Source organism: Trichechus manatus, unplaced genomic scaffold, assembly GCF_000243295.1.
Source record: "Trichechus manatus latirostris isolate Lorelei unplaced genomic scaffold, TriManLat1.0 scaffold00015, whole genome shotgun sequence".
Taxonomy (NCBI): Eukaryota; Metazoa; Chordata; class Mammalia; order Sirenia; family Trichechidae; genus Trichechus; species Trichechus manatus.
The window spans coordinates 25,591,620-25,609,090 of record NW_004443951.1 but is presented as its reverse complement, the minus strand read 5'-3'; the positions used below and the strand labels follow the sequence as shown (position 1 = coordinate 25,609,090).

Genomic DNA, 17,471 nt, shown 5'->3' with positions numbered 1-17,471 from the left:
AATTGCAGAAATCAGTTAATACAGATACCAGGTTGGATTTTTTTTTGAATTAATGAGCAACATGTGGTTTATATGAGACATACCTAAAATATACTCAAGTTGAAATTTTTAAAAACGGAAAAATATGTAGTAGGCAAATATTAACCAAGGAAAGCCAGGATATTAACTGTATACACATTTAAGATTTTTAGATCTTCTTGATGAATTGATCACTTTATCATTATAAAATGTTCTTCTTCATCCCTGTAGTATTCTTTGTTTAACCCTAAAGTGGCTTTCTTGTGTATAGCATATACAAGGGTCTTCATTTTATTATTGTTGTTCATTGTATATTATTTATTGTTGTTGTTCTGACAATCAATCCTTTTTAATAGACATGTTTACACTATTTATATTAATGTAATTATAAATGTGATTGAGACTACTATTTTCCTTTTTGTTTTCTATTTATCACATCTGCTCTTGGTTCTTTTTTCCCTCTTTACCTGCTTTCTTTTGGATTATTTTTTATGATTTCATTTCACCTCCATTCTTGGCTTATTAACTGTATTTGTTTTATTTTCTTAATGGTTGTTCTAAGGTTTATAATACACATCTTTATTACATCACAGTCTGCCTTTAAGTAACATACCATTTCACATGTCTAGTAAGAACCTTATGACACGCTTCCATTTCCCACACCCATCTTTTTTGCTATTGTCATAGATTTTATTTCTATGTGTTACACAAATCCCACGATAACATTTTTGCTTTAAGCAATTATTTTAATGCAATTTTTCTCCTAAATTTATTTTGTTGTTATTGAGATATACACAGCAAAATGTATACCAATTTTCATGTAATTTTTTAAATGAGGAAAAAGTTATTTTATATTTACTTCCATATTCACCATTTCTGTTGTTAGGTGCTGTCGAGTCCGTTCCAACTCATAGCGACCCTGTATACAACAGGACCGGGCAGTGTTTTGCCATCTTCACAATCCTTGCTATGTCTGAACCCATTGTTGCAGCCACTGTGTCAGTTCATCTCGTTGAGGGTCTTCCTCTTTTTCGATGACGCTGTACTTTACCAAGCATAATGTCCTTCTCCAGTGACTGGTTCCTCCTAATAAGATGTCCAAAAGTATGTGAGACGAAGTTGCATCATCCTCACTATTAAGGAGCATTCTAGCTGTACTTATTCCAAGACAGATTTTTTTTCATTCTTCTGACAGTCCGTGGTATATTCAGTATTCTTCGCTAGCACCGTAATTCAAAGGCATCAATTCTTCGGTCTTTCTTATTCATTGTCTGCTTTTGTGTGCATATGAGGCGATTAAAAACACTGTGGCTTGGGTCAGGCACACCGCAGCCCTCGAAGTAACATCTTTGCTTTTTAATACTTGAAACAGGTCTTTCAAATGTTAAAAAGCACATTTGCCCAATGCAATATGTTGTTTGATTTCTCGACTGCTGCTTGCATGGGCGTGATTGTGGATCCAAGTAAAATGAAATCCTTGATAACTTGAACGTTTTCTCCATTTATCATGATGTTGCTTATTGGTCCAGTTGTGAGAATTTCTGTTTTCTTTATGTTGAGGTGCAATCCATACTGAAGGCTGTAGTCTTTGATCTTCATCAGTAAGTGCCTCAAGTCCTCTTCACTTTCAGCAAGCAAAGTTGTATTGTCTGCATATTGCAGGTTGTCAGTGAATCTTCCTCCAATCCTGTTGCTGCATTCTTCTTCATACAGTCTGTTTTCCCAAGTTATTTGTTCAGCATACAGACAGAATAAGTATGGTGAAAGAATACAACCCTGACGCACACCTTTCCTGACTTTCAACCAGCAGTATTCCCTTGTTCTGTTCGAACGACTGCCTCTTGGTCTATGTACAGGTTCTGCATGAGCACAGTTTTGTTTTTTTTTATATTAGACTGCTCTGGAATTTTCATTCTTTGCAGTGTTATCCATAATTTGTTATGATCCACACAGTCAAATGCCTTTGCATAGTCAATAAAACACAGGTAGACATCTTTCTGGTATTCTCTTCTTTCAGCCAAGATCCATCTGACATCAGCAATGATACCCCTCGTTCCACGTCCTTTTCTGAATCTGGCTTGAATTTCTGGCAGTTCCCTGTTGATGTACTGCTGCAACTGCTTTTAAATTACCTTCAGCAAAATTTTACTTGCATGTGATATTAATGATACTGTTCAATAATTTCCACATTCTGTTGGATCACCTTTCTTTGGAATGGATACAAATGTGGATCTCTTCCAGTTGGTTGGCCAGGTACCTGTCTTCCAAATTTCTTGGCATAGACAAGTGAGCACTTCCAGTATTTCATTCATGTGTTGAAACATCTCAGGTGGTATTCCATCAATTCCTGGAGCCTTGCTTTTCACCAGTGCCTTCAGTGTAGCTTGAACTTCTTCCTTCAGTACCATTGGTTCTTGTTCATATGCTACCCCTTGAAATGATTGAATGTCGAACAGTTCTTTTTGGTACAGTGACTGTGTAGTCCTTCCATCTTCTTTTGATGCTTGCTGCATCGTTCAATATTTTGCCTATAGGATCCTTCAATATTTCAACTTTAGGCTTGAATTTCTTCATTTCTTTCAGCTTGAGAAATGCTAAGCATGTTCTTCCCTTTTGGTTTTCTAACTCCAGGTCTTTGCACATTTCATTATAATACTTTACTTTGTCTTCTTGAGCCACCCTTTGAAATCTTCTGTTCTCCTCTTTTACTTCATCATTTCTTCTGTTCACTTTAGCTAGTCTATATTCAAGAGACAGTTTCAGAGTCTTTTCTGACAAATAATTTGTTCTTTTTTTTTCCTTTTGTCTCTTTTTAATGACCCTTTGCTTTCTTCATGTATGATATCTTTGATGGTTAAGGTTGTGTGTCAGCTTGGCTGGGCCATAATTCTCAGTGGTTTGACAGTTATGATGTAGTTTGGCAGTTGTGTAATGATGTAATCACCTCCATGATGGTATCTGATGTAATGTAATCACCTCCATGATGAGATCTGCTATGAGCAGCCAATCAGTTGAAAGAGAATTTCCTTGGTGTGGCCTGCATCCAATATATATGGACTTCTTGGCAAAGCTCGCTGGCTTTTGCTCACTCTGGATGCTGCCTCTGGCTCGTCATCATCTGACCTCCAGTTCCTGGGACTTGAGCCAGCAGCCTGCCATCGTACTTGCCAATCTTGGGTTTGTCAGTCCCTGTAGAAACCTGCATTAGAAGAAGCCTTCAGCCTCACGCCTGTCCCGCAGACTTGGGGCTTACCAGCCGCTACAACCACGTGAGCCATTCCCTTGATATAAATCTCTCTCTTTCTACATATATATGTATATATTTGTATATGTATATATACGCTTCACTGGTTTTGCTTCTCTAGAGAACCCAGCCTAAGACAATGTCCTTAATGTCATCCCACAGCTCATCTGGTCTTCGGTTGTTAGTGTTCAGTGAGTCAAATCTGTTTTTGAGATGGTCTCTAAATTCAGATGAGATATACTCAGGGTTGTACTTTGGCTCTTGTGGACTTGTTTTAATATTCATCAGCTTCAACTTGAACTTATATATGAGCAATTAATGGTCTGTATCACAGTCGGCCCCTGGCCAGTCGGCACCTAGCCCCAGGGACCCAGTTGGCTACCTGCAACTTTTCAGAGGGTCCTGGAAATGGAGACTATTATCATAAATAATGTTGTTAGATGCCATCCAGTTGGTTCTGACTCATAGCAACCCTATGTACAACAGAACAGAACCCTGCCCCGTCCTGTGCCATCCTCATAATTGTTGTTATGCTTGAGCCTATTGTTGCAGCCACTGTGTCAGTCCATCTTGTTGAAGGTCTTCCTCTTTTGCACTGACCCTCTCCTTTACCAAGCATGACGTCCTTCTCCAGGGACTAGTCCCTCCTGATAACACGTCCAAAGTATGTGAGACGTAGTCTCGCCATCCTTGCTACTAAGGAGCATTCTGGTTGTACTTCTTCCAAGACAGATGTGTTCGTTCTTCTGGCAGTCCATGGTATGTTCAATATTCTTTACCAACACCATAATTCAAAGGCGTCAGTTCTTCTTTTGTCTTCCTTATACATCTTCCAGCTTTCGCATGCATATGAGGCAATTGAAAACACCAAGGCACACCTTAGTCTTCATAAATAATACTAAGATGTTATTAACGTTTTCATTGTGTTTGACATTTGCACTGATACTGGAAAACACTGGTGGGCAAAACTGCTGCTGCCTTAGCATGAATCAAGGCAGTGGCACCAAACTTCAGCGGCCCCTGGCCTTGATGATATTGAGCTTCTCCATTGTCTCTTTCCACAGATATAGTCAATTTGATTCCTGTTTATTCATCCGGTGAGGTCCACGTGTATAGTCACTGTTTATGTTGTTGACAAAAGGTATTTGCAGTGAATAAGTCGTTGGTCTTGCAAAATTCTATCATGTGATCTCTGACATTGTTTCTATCACCAAGGCCATATTTTCCAACTACCAATCCTTTGTTTCCAACTTTCGCATTCCAATCACCAGTAATTATCAATGCATCTTGATTGCATGTTTGATCAATTTCAGACTGCAAAAGTTGGTAAAAATCTTCAATGTCTTCATTTTTGATATTAGTGGTTGGTGCGTAAATTTGAATAATAGTCATATTAATTGGTCTTCCTTGTAGGTGTATGGATATTATCCTGTCACTGACAGCATTGTACTTCAGGATGCATCTTGAAATTTTCTTTTTGATGATGAGTGCAATACCATTCCTTTTCAATTTGTCATTCCCGGCATAGTAGGTCATATGATTGTCTGATTCGGAATGGCCAATACCAGTCCATTTCAGCTCACTAATGCCCTAGGATATCGATCTTGAAGCATTCTATTTCATTTTTGACAACTTCCAGTTTTCCTTAATTCATACTTAGTACATTCCATGTTCTGATTATTAATGGATATTTGCAGCTGTTTCTTCTCATTTGCCACATCAGCAAATGAAGGTCCTGAAGCTTTACTCCATCCACATCATTAAGGTTGACTCTACTTTGAGGAGGCAGCTCTTCCCCCGTTGTTTTTTGAGTGCCTTCCAACCTGAGGGGCTCATCTTTGGCACTATACTGGACAGTGCTCTGCTGCTATTCATAAGGTTTTCGCTGGCCATTTCTTTCAAAAGTAGATTGCCAGGTCGTTCTTCCTAGTCTATCTTAATATGGAAGCTCTGCTGAAACCTGTCTACCATGGGTGACCCTGGTGGTATTTAAAATACCAGTGGCATAGCTTCCAGCATCACAGCAACATGTGAGCCACCACAGTATGACAAACTGACAGATAGCTGGTCTTACTTTCAGCCAGTGCAGAAAGAAAAAAAATAAATAAGCCTTCACTTCCTAGTAAAATGCCTGGTAGCACACAGTAGGAACTAAAAAAACGAGGATAAGGAAGGAAAAAAGACTGTTATTTGAAGATGATGTAGTTGTCTACATAGAAAATCAGAATGCTGCATTCAGTGTTTTGGAATTAATAAGAATTTAGCATGGTGTCTGGATATGAGAAAAAGAACAACTCTTTCCCCCGTCCAAAAAAAAAAAAAAAAAACCTAAGGATAAATCTAAAAGATAGAGAAGATCTTTTATGGAGAAAATTCTAAGTCTTTATTGCAAGGCTTTTTTTAAAATTTGAAATAATGAGGGAGACATTGATAAGGCAACTCAGTATTGTATAAGGGCAGTTCCAGTAGGATTTTTCAGGGATTGACAAAGCCCAGCCACTTCCTCCTGAAGAAGAGTAAGATAGGAGGACCTGCACTTCCAGATAAGGAAAATTTTTTTAAAAGTATACTAGTCAAGATAATGTGATACTGGTGCAGGAAAGATATTGACCAATGGAAGAGAGCCTAAAATATGGGGAAATTTGCTTCATGACAGGAGTGGTGTAGTGAGTAAGGAGCGGCTATTAGGTAAACCATGACAGGACAACTGATTATGCATGTGGAAAACAATGAAATTGAATCCCTATCTTAATACACACACATAATTAAATTTCACATAGATGAAACATGTAAAAAACAAACTTCTAGAATACATGAGATGGTATCTTTCTGACTTTGAGAGTATGAAAGGATCCGTTAAATAAGGCACACAAAAAGCTAACTGTATAAGTTTAACTATATTAAAATTAATTTCTTGTTAAAGAACTTCATAATTGAAAAGAGAAGCCACAAACTGCTAGAAGATATTTACAAGTAACCAACAAATAACTAGAAATATCTAAAGAACTACAAATCAATAAGAAAAGGACAAATAATTCAATAGAAAAATATTCATAATATATAAACAGGCATTTTTCACGGATTGGGGGAGCATATATGGCTAATAAGCAAAAAATTTAACCTCATTAGTAGTCAGGGAAATAGAAATCAGTATCTCAGTGAAATACCTTATTACACCCAGTAGATTGGCAAAAGTCTTAGGATTCTAATTACTGGTCAGGATATATATCCGTGGGAACTCTCTATGTATTGCTAAGTTAGTGTAAATTGGTAACACATTGGGAGACAATTTGACACTATCTGATCAAGTTTAACATTTACCTATCTACAATCCAACAATTCATTCCTGTATCTATACCTTAGAGCAGTAGTTCTCAAAGTGTGGTCTGCACATCGTTGGGGGTCCCTGCAACTTTTCAGAGGGTCTTGGAAGTGGAGGCTGTTATAAATAATACAAGGATGTTTTTGACATTTTCATTGTGTTGATGTTTGCACTGATACTGCAGAACAATTGTGGGTAAAACTGCTGATGCCTTAGTACCTATCGAGGCAGTGGGACCAAACTGCACCAGTAATCATTGTATTCTTCACACCACTGACTGACTGTTTGAAAAAAATAAATGCCTGTTTCACTTTTCGCTTTTAAAAATGTTCTTGATGAAACAGTACAGATTCTACCCTTGAAAACGTGTCTGGAGGAAAATCACTTGTGGGCTTAAGTTGCAAGCTAAGGTAGCCACTTTTTTCATTAACGGCATTTTTACTTGAAAGAATGAATGGCAAACAGTGGATATCCAGACGTAGGTATTGGGCAAACATTTCTTAAAAATGCATGGAACAAGTCTGTCAGTGTTTGTTGTCAATAACATAATCTGAGCTTTCAAGTGAAAACATATCCTCTACTGAGCACTCAACAGCTTCCTAATAGGTTTGTAATAGGAAAAAAACTGGGGGAAAGAAGACCAACAGAAAAATGGATACATTATGATGTATTTAGACAGTGGAGTAATGTAACACAGTAAAAATCAATGAAATACAACTGTATACAAAAACATGGGTAAATTTTAGAAACCCAATGAGTAGGGGGAAGAGAGTTCTCAGAATACTAAAACACAGTGTGATACTATATTTAGGATTATTCATATGTGTGATAAATAAAAGCAAAAGCAGAGATAACAATTTGGGATAGTAATTTTGTTTGGCTGGAGTCAGGGTGAGGATAGGGGAATGTGAAATAGGGGAAGAGCCCATAATTTGATTCAGACATATTGGTAATGTTTTAATTCTTAGATTTTGGTGATGAGTTTACAGATGTCTGTTGTACTTTTTTGCTTGGTAATTTACATATGTTTCATCCTTCTGTGTGTATCAAATATTGCATAATAATTTTTTTAATTTAAAAAGTAGATGGTGGCCATAAAAATACATGGTATTCCACTGAATTGGATATACTATAATGTATTTAAGCTGGTTTGATATTCTTTTCCTGTATCTTGAGTTCATTGGGCAAGTCATATAACTGTTTTCTGTAGTTAAATTAGGGTGATTATAACTTGTGAGCCTTTACCATGTGTCACTGTTTGAAGAAGCATTTCACATGTATTAGCCTATATAATCCTTGTAACAACTCTGTGAATTAGTACTATTATGTCCCTGTTTTAAAGATGAGATCCTGATGCATAGAGAGGTTAAAGCAACTTGTTCAAGGTTGCATAGCTAACAAGAGCCAGGATTTGAACTCAGGCAATGTAGCTCCAGGACCCCTTCCCCTCTTAACTACTATGCTATGCCAATTCTATAGTGTTGTTGTTAGCTGCTGTCGAGAAAGCCCCTGACTCATGGTGACCCAGTGCACAACAAAACGAAATGCTGCCCGGTCCTGCACCATCCCCATGATTAGTTGCAGGTTGAAACTGTTGTGATCTATAAGGTTTTAATTGGCTGATTTTTGAAAGTAGCTCGCCAGATGTTTCTTCCTGGTATGTCTTACTCTAGAAGCTCCACTGAAACCTGTTCAGCATTGTAGCAACAGGCAATCCACTACTAACAGACAAGTGGTGGCTGCACGTGCAGTGCATTGGCCAGGAGTCGAACCCCGGTCTCCCACGTGGAAGGTGAGAATTCTACCGCTGAACCACCAGTGTCTCTCAGTCTATAATACCATCTACTTTAACAAGCTTGTTTTGATTAAAGGAGGTATGTGTGTGTTAGTGTGATTTTAGAAATGTTAGGAGCTGTTACTAAGATTATTAGGCCTCCTTGAGAAGCTGTGATCCCCCCATTTGGGGAGGGTGGGTAGGAACAGAAACCCAGTGAAAAGGAAATGCTCTTTTCTTCAGGGCCTTTGCCAATGCGTTTTTATCTTCCCTTTTTCTAGAGACCATGGCGAGCCCAGGGAAGGACAATTATCGAATGAAGAGCTATAAGAACAATGCCTTAAACCCTGAGGAAATGAGGCGAAGAAGAGAGGAAGAGGGCATTCAGCTCCGGAAGCAGAAGCGAGAGCAACAAGTGGGTTAACTGGAGTATTCTCAAACATACTGTTCAGGGAAGCAATCCAGCTACTGTAGTTGACCTCTACCTTGCACTGTCACCTTCCCCTCAGGAAAGTAGCTTAGCTCTGTGGGCCAGTCATCCAGTTCTCTTTGTTGTAGCAGAAATGTTGGAAGCTTTGAGAAAGAGAGAATTAATCCTTTGTCCCTTTTCCACAAGTTAGACCAACTTAGACATCATTTGTATCTTCAGTATAACATTCTAGTTCTAGCCCCTTGTTGCCTTCTCTCTTCTTCACCTTGTAGTAAGTGTTAGGCCTGGCCTTCAAGGCCCAGCTCTAATCCTGGTCCTTTAAGAGGCTCATTCTTTGCTGCCTTGCTTCTATTTTGTTGAGTTTCTGTTCTTTGTAAACCCCTTTAGGACTGAAACTGAATTAATGCCTCATCATCTGCACTCCCACCCTACCCCTACCCGCACAACTAAATTGGTGCCTTGCCCATGTCTGAGTTCAGTCACCTAACCTGCTTTTTTCCCGCCCTCTTGCCATACCATTATTCTTTTTTCTTCAAAGCCTTATTATATCCATCATCTTTTATAGAAAGGGGATAAAAGTTTTAAAAACAAATTTTTTTTATGCTTATAAAGGTACTCTCTCAAAAAATGTGAACAGGTAGATGCAACATAGAAAGTAAAGGCCTTGAATATCTTTCCATGTCAGTATAAAGCTTGGGTCTCATTTTTTAAACTACTCTAGCATTTCCTTTACAGTTATGCCAAAATTTAACATTGGATTGTTCTTTGTTTTTGTTGGTTTGTTGTTGTTGTTCAGTGAGTAATCTTACTATGTCTCTTCACTTTACTTTCAGCTTTTTAAACGGAGAAATGTTGAGCTGATTAATGAAGAAGCTGCCATGTTTGATAGTCTCCTCATGGACTCCTATGTGAGCTCTACCACTGGGGTAAGGCCCTTGCATGCTGCCTGAGGCAGGCCTGAGAGGTGCCTCCTTCTAGAGAATAGAAATTGAGTTGTTCTCATCACCTAGTAGCTTTGATGATAACCAGGCAAAGTTCGTTTTTCCATGGGCGCTTTTGTAGTTGATCAGCTTAAGAAGCCAATAAGGATTCATCTCTGATAGAGAAGCCTGAGGAAATATTTAAGGGAAACTCTCAGTTGCCTCAGAGGTTAGAAATCACTTTCAACTGTCCCAACTTGAAGCAGCCATAGATTAAATGAACCCCTTCTCCTGAACCTGTGTGTTATACCATCATTTTGCCCTCAAGTCTTTAGAAAGCAGGATGCCAGGCAGGATTGTGTGCTCACATATGGCTCTGGTGTTGATTGCAAAGTTCTAAATCTGTTCTATGTTCTAGGAGGGTGTGATCACAAGAGAGATGGTGGAGATGCTCTTTTCTGATGATTCTGACCTACAATTAGCAACCACACAGAAATTCCGGAAACTGCTCTCCAAAGGTGCAAAGCCTGATCCTCCCCAGAGAAGCTCTGCATGATTTAGCCTCCCATTTTTTCTCACCGACCTCATCAACTACTCTTCCCTCTCATTCTGCTCTAGCCCTACTGGCCTTGATGTTCCTTGGACATGCCAAGCACATGCCACATTCCCACCTTTACTGGCTATTCGCTCTGTCTGATATCCTCTACTTCCAGATATCTATGTGGCAACTCCCTCGCTTTTATGATCAGATCCTGCCTTCCCAGTGAAGCCTGCCTTGACACACTAAAGTTGCAAGCTAACCCCCGCCACCCCCAGTATTTTTTTTTATTGCCTTACCCTGTCCTACGGATTCTTTTTTTTCCATTACACTTACTACCTTTTAACATAAAAGAATGTCTCTTCCCACTAGAGTGTGAGCTCTATGAGGGTCAGTTTTGTTCACTGCTGTATCTTCCAAACCTAGGACTATCTGGGACATAGTAGGTGCTTAATAAAAATTTGAGACTCTGTCAGCCTGACACCAAAAGAACTAGATGGTGCCTGGCTACCACCAATGACTGCCCTGACAGGGAACACAACAGAGAGTTCCTGACAGCGCAGGAGAAAAGTGGGGTGCAGAACTCAAATTCTAGTAAAAAGACCAGACTTAATGGTTTGACTGAGACTGGAGGGACCCCAGAAGACATGGCCCCCAGACTCTCTGTTAGCCTAGAGCCGAAACCATTCCCGAGGCCAACTCTTCAGACGAAGATTAGACTGGACTATGGGACATAAAATGGTACTTGTGAAGAGTGTGCTTCTTAGCTAAAGTAGATACACGAGACTAAATGGGCAGCTCCTGTCCAGAGGTGAGATGAGAAGGAAGAAAGGAACAGGAGCTGGTTGAGTGGACACAGGAAATCTGGGGTGGAAAGGAGGAGTGTGCTGTCACAGTATAGGGAGAGCAACTAGGGTCACATAACAATGTGTGTATAAATTTTTGTATGAGAACTAACTTGAATTGTAAACTTTCACTTAAAGCACAATTTAAAAAAAAAAATTGTTGTATAATAGGAAAAATACTTCTTGTCTCAGTGTTTCAAGCAGTCCTCCTAAGAAAAAAAAAAGCTGATCTTAAAAGAGAAATGTGTAGACTAGGGTTGCTTATGGGCTTTCCTCTCTCCCTTAAAATTCTTTGCTTAGGTTCAGTAAGCCAAAGCTAAGCATGTCAAAATTAGGACTGACTTTACTTTTTAGCATCCTAACTGAATTATATAGTTCAAATATGACCAGCTATTGTTAAAGTCACCTCACCAGAAGAGAGTTTGTGAATGGTTTTAAGGATGGTCAGGGGTATCTGGAAAGGATTGTGAGCTGACCGTAGTGAATGGATCAGCCAAAGGCTCTCGTGACTTTGCCTCTCCTTCCCTCCCCCCTCTTCCAGAGCCTAGTCCCCCAATAGATGAAGTCATCAACACTCCAGGAGTGGTGGATAGGTTTGTGGAGTTTCTGAAGAGGAACGAGAATTGTACATTACAGGTGAGGCCTGGAATGGTGGTGGGGGGTACCAGATGAAAGTCTCTTTTTCAAGAGATTGCAGTGCAGTGTTTCTACAGACACATCTTTCAGAAAGTAGACAAGTAATATAATCAAATGCCCCCTTGGCCTCAAAGAAGAGAGCTAAAATCTCATCCTTAAATCACGTAATCTCAAAGGAAAGATATCAGAATATGGCAGACCAATCATTCACTTATAAATTGGAGGTTCTAGTCCTGTTTCCACTGTAACTAGCTCTGTGAACTGGGGCAGATCATTTAGCCCCTCTCTTCTCAGAGATATGTGATGAGCCAATCCAACACTCTTATTGATACTTCCTAGAAACTCAGCTGGAAGGGACTTTGAGAGAACCATCTCACTCTAATCCTGGTTTCAGAAGTAAAGAAAGTGAAGCCCAAGAAATAAAGTTACTTGCCAAAAGACTCATGGGTGCTGTGCTAGTGCAGTCTGGACCTTGGGACCGTTGAAGCCCCATTCTGTCTTCACACTATGACATCACTGCCAATAACCTCTTCTTACCACTTTAAAGGGGGGTAGCTTTTTTGTTTTTTCATTTATTTATTTTTTTCACCAGGGACAGGAGGCTTACTGTTCTGAGCCAGCTGGTAGATTTCACTGCTGTGTCTGGAGTGACCTCTCAATGATGGTTTAATCTCTCTTTTTAGTTTGAAGCCGCCTGGGCTCTAACAAACATTGCTTCTGGAACCTCTCAGCAGACCAAAATTGTCATTGAAGCGGGGGCTGTCCCCATTTTCATAGAGCTGCTTAACTCAGACTTTGAGGATGTACAGGAACAGGTAATGGTCAAGTTTAGCTTAATTCTTGTTGGTACCCATTTCTCAGTACCCATAGATCATAGAGACAGACTAACAGCTTCTATTTCTCCCACTAGCTTCTTGCTAGTTGAAAGAAGTGGAGAATGGTACTGGAATCTTTACTCCATTACTACATGTAGAGGTGGTCCGAGGAGGCTACAAGAATGCAACTTTCCCATCACTTTCTCCTTATTGGGTCTTGGTTTGGCTTCTCTGGCTGCAGTACAGGTGGCAGCCTGTCTTCTCCATTGAACCAGGAATTCCCCAGGGGAAAGGCCTTCATAGAGCAAGTGCTCAATAAAGATTTTGTCAGGGAGGGTACCTGAGCTTGTTTAACGTGTCTCAGGCCCTGATGTGGTTCTCTGCCTGGGTACTTACTCTGTAGTTGGGACTATAAAGTACTCACAGAAGCTAACTAAGCTCTGCAGGTAACAGTTACATCATCCTCTTTTCAGGCAGTCTGGGCACTGGGAAACATAGCTGGAGACAGCTCCGTTTGCCGAGATTACGTCTTGAACTGTTCTATCCTTAATCCTTTGTTAACGTGAGTAATTAGAATCATCTGCACCTGAGGCATCTGTAGGGTGGCCATGGGGCAGGTCACGGGGGCAGCCTCCTTGGTCCCGTAAGATGAAAGGTAAATACAAAAACTCTAAAAGTGTAATCTGATTGCCAAAGTAAAATATAAGTATCTCTGAGAGCAAGACAATTGTGCCACTGGTCTGTGCCAAGGAGGATCTTGTGCTTCCTAATCTCATGGGGCTCTAGAGCCTCCTGTTGGTCATATCTGCCCATTGTTGAGTCAGGGGAAAGAGGCAGTACTAGCCCATCTGGAAAAATACAGTATTCTCTACAGAGTACATAGATTTGCTATGGGGTTATGACCATAGATACATTGGACAGGTCTGTTGTAATTTAGCTAACCATAGCTCAAAGACGCCCTAGAAGGGCCATCTAGATCCCTCTCCTGTTTCTTCCCACCCATACCCTTAAAGTACTAAATGAAGATAGATGAAACAAACTATTCTTCAGATCTCAGTCTCATAGGCTTCCACTGTCATTCTTTCTAGGGCTCTTCACAGAAAAATCATTCCATACTGCATGGCTAGAGCCCTCACACTAGACCTCAGCTTTTATTTCCAGAGAGAACGATACTTCTTGTCTGGGACTTGTGGCTAGAGTTAGGGCACAGTATGTCCTACCTTAAAAGCTTTACAGGTTTACCAAGATCCAACCCTCTGTTTTGCCCTTTTTAACTGTGGTCTTAACTAGCCACAGCTGGTCCAGTCCTCTACACGGCTGTAGGTGGACCTCCTGGTCCAAACAGGGCTCTCTTAACTTAGAGTTATGGGAAGGAAGAAATAGAGAGGCTGCTAGAGTCTCAAGGTCTGATAGAATTTACCTCCAGGGTTCATTAGCAACAGCTGTGTACCATGGCATCAGTGCTCTGCATCTGGCTTCACTGTTTCCTATAGACTCCTTACCAAGTCCACACGACTAACAATGACACGGAATGCAGTCTGGGCCCTGTCAAACCTCTGCCGGGGAAAGAATCCACCCCCAGATTTTCCAAAGGTGAGAGCTACTTGCCATTCCCTGGGTGATACCAGGTTCCTTCAAATGGAAGAATTTGGATATGGGAGTGTTTTAAGTCTTTGGGGAATCACTTAGAGCCTCAAATCAAACCCACGTGGAACTGAAAGAGATGATTGACAATGAAGGAGGTGATCTTGTGTGCCTGGTGTGTACCTAGATGGTAAAGTGGAAAGATAGGCCTGATGGTTTAATGTAGTAGAGATCCCAGGATCCAGAATCACTTGCGGGGGAAGGGATAGCAACATTAGGGTGAGTGGTAGAGTTGTCCCCTGATGAGCCCCTCTCACTCTGCTTCCAACAGGTCTCTCCTTGTTTGCCTGTGCTATCTCGCCTACTCTTCAGTAGTGACTCAGACTTGCTGGCAGATGCTTGCTGGGCCCTCTCTTATCTGTCTGATGGCCCCAATGAGAAGATCCAGGCAGTCATAGACTCAGGAGTTTGCCGGAGATTGGTAGAGCTTCTGATGTGAGTGATCTCCATTAGGCATATAGATCCCTAAGCTCCAAGCTCAGACTGAAGAGCTGTAGACAGCAGTTTGCTGTCCTAGCCAAAGGTCTGGAGCCATAAGAGTGCTGCCAGCCTTGGTAGTCAGCAGGCCCGAATATGACTCTCTACTGATCACTGCTCCTCCCTCTGTAGGCACAATGATTATAAAGTGGCTTCTCCTGCCCTGCGAGCCGTCGGTAACATTGTCACTGGGGATGACATCCAGACCCAGGTGAGAAGGGGGTGGTGTAGGATCTTAGCTCAGACCAGCTGTAGGAGAGCAATGTAGAGAGCTGCCTATGGACAAAAACCTTCTCTACTAAGAGCTTTAGTCCTGATGGAAGGTAGCATGGTCTAGGAGAGAAAGCATAGACTTGAGTAAAGAATTCCAGTTCTGCCACTTTCTCTACAATGATGGACTACTTGGTTACCTTCATTTCTTCTCTGAATTAGAAACAAATCATCATCCATTGGGTGCTTGTTAAGAAAAACTAAATGGGGTAACCCGACTGACAACATGGAACATTGTAAGGTAGTTCTTAATAATTTTTGAGTCATGGTCCCTTTGAGATACTGAAAGCTATGGAACCCCACCCCTATTTTCTAGGCCTTTAGATTCCCGTGAACACTACCTCGTGTTAGTAACCCCTCCAGTAAGGGGTAAGCAAGGTTTTCTTTGGGTTTTGAGCAATTGGCATAATTCTATGGGATTCTTGACAGGTTTCTTATAGGTGAGCAGCCTCACTCAAACCTGCACTCTCATTTTCTAGGTCATTCTTAACTGTTCAGCCCTTCCTTGCCTCCTCCACTTGCTAAGCAGCCCCAAGGAGTCAATCCGGAAAGAAGCTTGCTGGACCATTTCAAACATCACTGCTGGCAACAGAGCTCAAATACAGGTAGAACAAGCAGTGTTCTACCTGAACACTACCTACCGGAAGTCAGAGGGGACAGGGGTAGGTAGGCATGGGAACATGGGAGGTGGGATATTTGCTTCTCAAAGGAAGAATTGGTATCTCTTTAGAAATTGGGGTCAATGTGTGCTGTTGGTCAAAGATTCTTTGTAGGTAAAGCCATGTTCCTCTGTAGCCTGTCACCTATATGGGAAAAACAGTAGGACTCTCAGGAGGGAGATGATATCTAAGTCTTAGCTGATCTGTGGTCTGGCTTCTGCTTTCTCTTCTTGAAGTTGAATCCTTGAAAAGTACTTGAAGTTGTTATTCTCTAGGTGACCATCCTCCCATTCTCTCTCAGGCTGTCATAGATGCAAATATCTTTCCTGTGTTGATCGAAATCCTTCAGAAAGCCGAGTTCCGCACAAGGAAAGAAGCAACGTGGGCCATCACCAATGCCACATCAGGAGGGACCCCTGAGCAGATCAGGTATCACATTCCCTTCCTGTTATCTTGAATGATATGTTTGCTATCCCTCTTGGCTCATGATTCACAGATGACCCTTAAACTGCTTTGCTGGGGTAGGTCTGCCCCTAGTCCTACTGCAGTAGGGTTTAACTGGTAAACTGCTACAGTGAACTGGAATCGAATAGATTCCTATAGAACACGATATGTGGTACCTGTTTTCTCTCCTGGGGAATAGAAACCCATGACACAGAGATCCATCCCTCGTCTACCTCTTCTTACCTTAGAGAGAACTGAAATCCATGTAATTCTCAGTTATCTATACAAATGAAGGAAAACCATGTTTTGGCTTATTCAAAGCACCTTCTTTGGGAAATCGTTTTTGAGGATGAGACTTAAGAGAAGTAAATAGAAAGCTATTTTGTGTACGTGTGTTCTTTAGGATTTTAGTTTCACTTAACATGAGTAGGAGTTGTGAAAATTGGACATGTGTCTTGCCCTCAGCTCATAGTCCATAGTCTAGTAAGGGAAGTATAGTCTGTATATATATATAAAGTCTTAGGAGAAAAGGGATAGCCATTGAGTTAAGGTTTAAATATAAACAAATACGGTGTTGTAAAAGACCATTCGGATGGAAAAAGCATAAGTAAAGGTACAAGAATCAGAAAGCTGACAACCTTTACTTGCAACAGGTTTGACTGGAATGCAGTATCCTTTAAAGGGAATAATGGGAGGTGAAGCTAGAAAAGGAGATAGGAGACGAATTATAGAAGGTCTGTATTGTCTTCCCAAAGAGCTTGGACTTCAGACAGGGAGCCTGTGAAAAATTTCAAGCAGGGAAGTATGTGTTCAGAGCTGTGTTTCAGGAGAGGGTGATATTGCAGCAAGGGAAACATTAAAGGCAAGGAGGAGGAATCTATTGCAGTCATCCACATGAGAAGTGAACTACACAAGTAGCAATGGGAGGATGGAGAGATTGAGATAGAATGAGAATGAGTGGTTATCCAGACTCATTAAAAGTGGATTGCTGATACAACCATTTTGGAAAATGATATGGTGCCTCCTCAGAAAGCTAGAAATAGACATACCATACCATCCAGCAATTCCACTCCTAGGAATATATCCTAGAGAGATAAGAGTCATCACTCGAATAGACATACGCACACCTATGTTCATGGCAGCATTGTTCACAATAGCAAAATGATGGAAACAACCTAGATGCCCATCAACAGATGAATGGATAAACAAACTATGGTACCTACATACAATGGAGTACTGTGTAACAAGAAAGAACAGCAATGAATCTGTGAACCATCTCATATCATGGATGAAACTGGAGGACATTATGCTGAGTGAAATAAGTCAATCACAAAAGGACAAATATTATATGAGACCTCTATTGTAAAAACCCATGAAGTTCACACACAAAATGTAAAAATCTTTGTTGGTTACCAGGGATGGGAGGGGTGGGGGG

At 40.8% G+C, this 17,471-nt stretch overlaps 1 protein-coding gene across 1 annotated transcript in view; it reads left to right on the top strand.

Annotated features, from left to right (window-relative positions):
• Positions 1-17,471, top strand: part of KPNA6 (karyopherin subunit alpha 6) — a 51,130-nt gene that overhangs the window by 28,434 nt on the left and 5,225 nt on the right. The window contains exons 2-12 of the mRNA XM_023727288.1: positions 8,640-8,773; positions 9,622-9,714; positions 10,127-10,226; positions 11,633-11,727; positions 12,411-12,542; positions 13,016-13,104; positions 14,036-14,135; positions 14,458-14,621; positions 14,796-14,874; positions 15,413-15,538; positions 15,894-16,021. Of these exons, the coding sequence (XP_023583056.1) occupies positions 8,640-8,773; positions 9,622-9,714; positions 10,127-10,226; positions 11,633-11,727; positions 12,411-12,542; positions 13,016-13,104; positions 14,036-14,135; positions 14,458-14,621; positions 14,796-14,874; positions 15,413-15,538; positions 15,894-16,021 (1,240 nt within the window). The remainder of the gene's footprint in view (positions 1-8,639; positions 8,774-9,621; positions 9,715-10,126; positions 10,227-11,632; positions 11,728-12,410; positions 12,543-13,015; positions 13,105-14,035; positions 14,136-14,457; positions 14,622-14,795; positions 14,875-15,412; positions 15,539-15,893; positions 16,022-17,471) is intronic.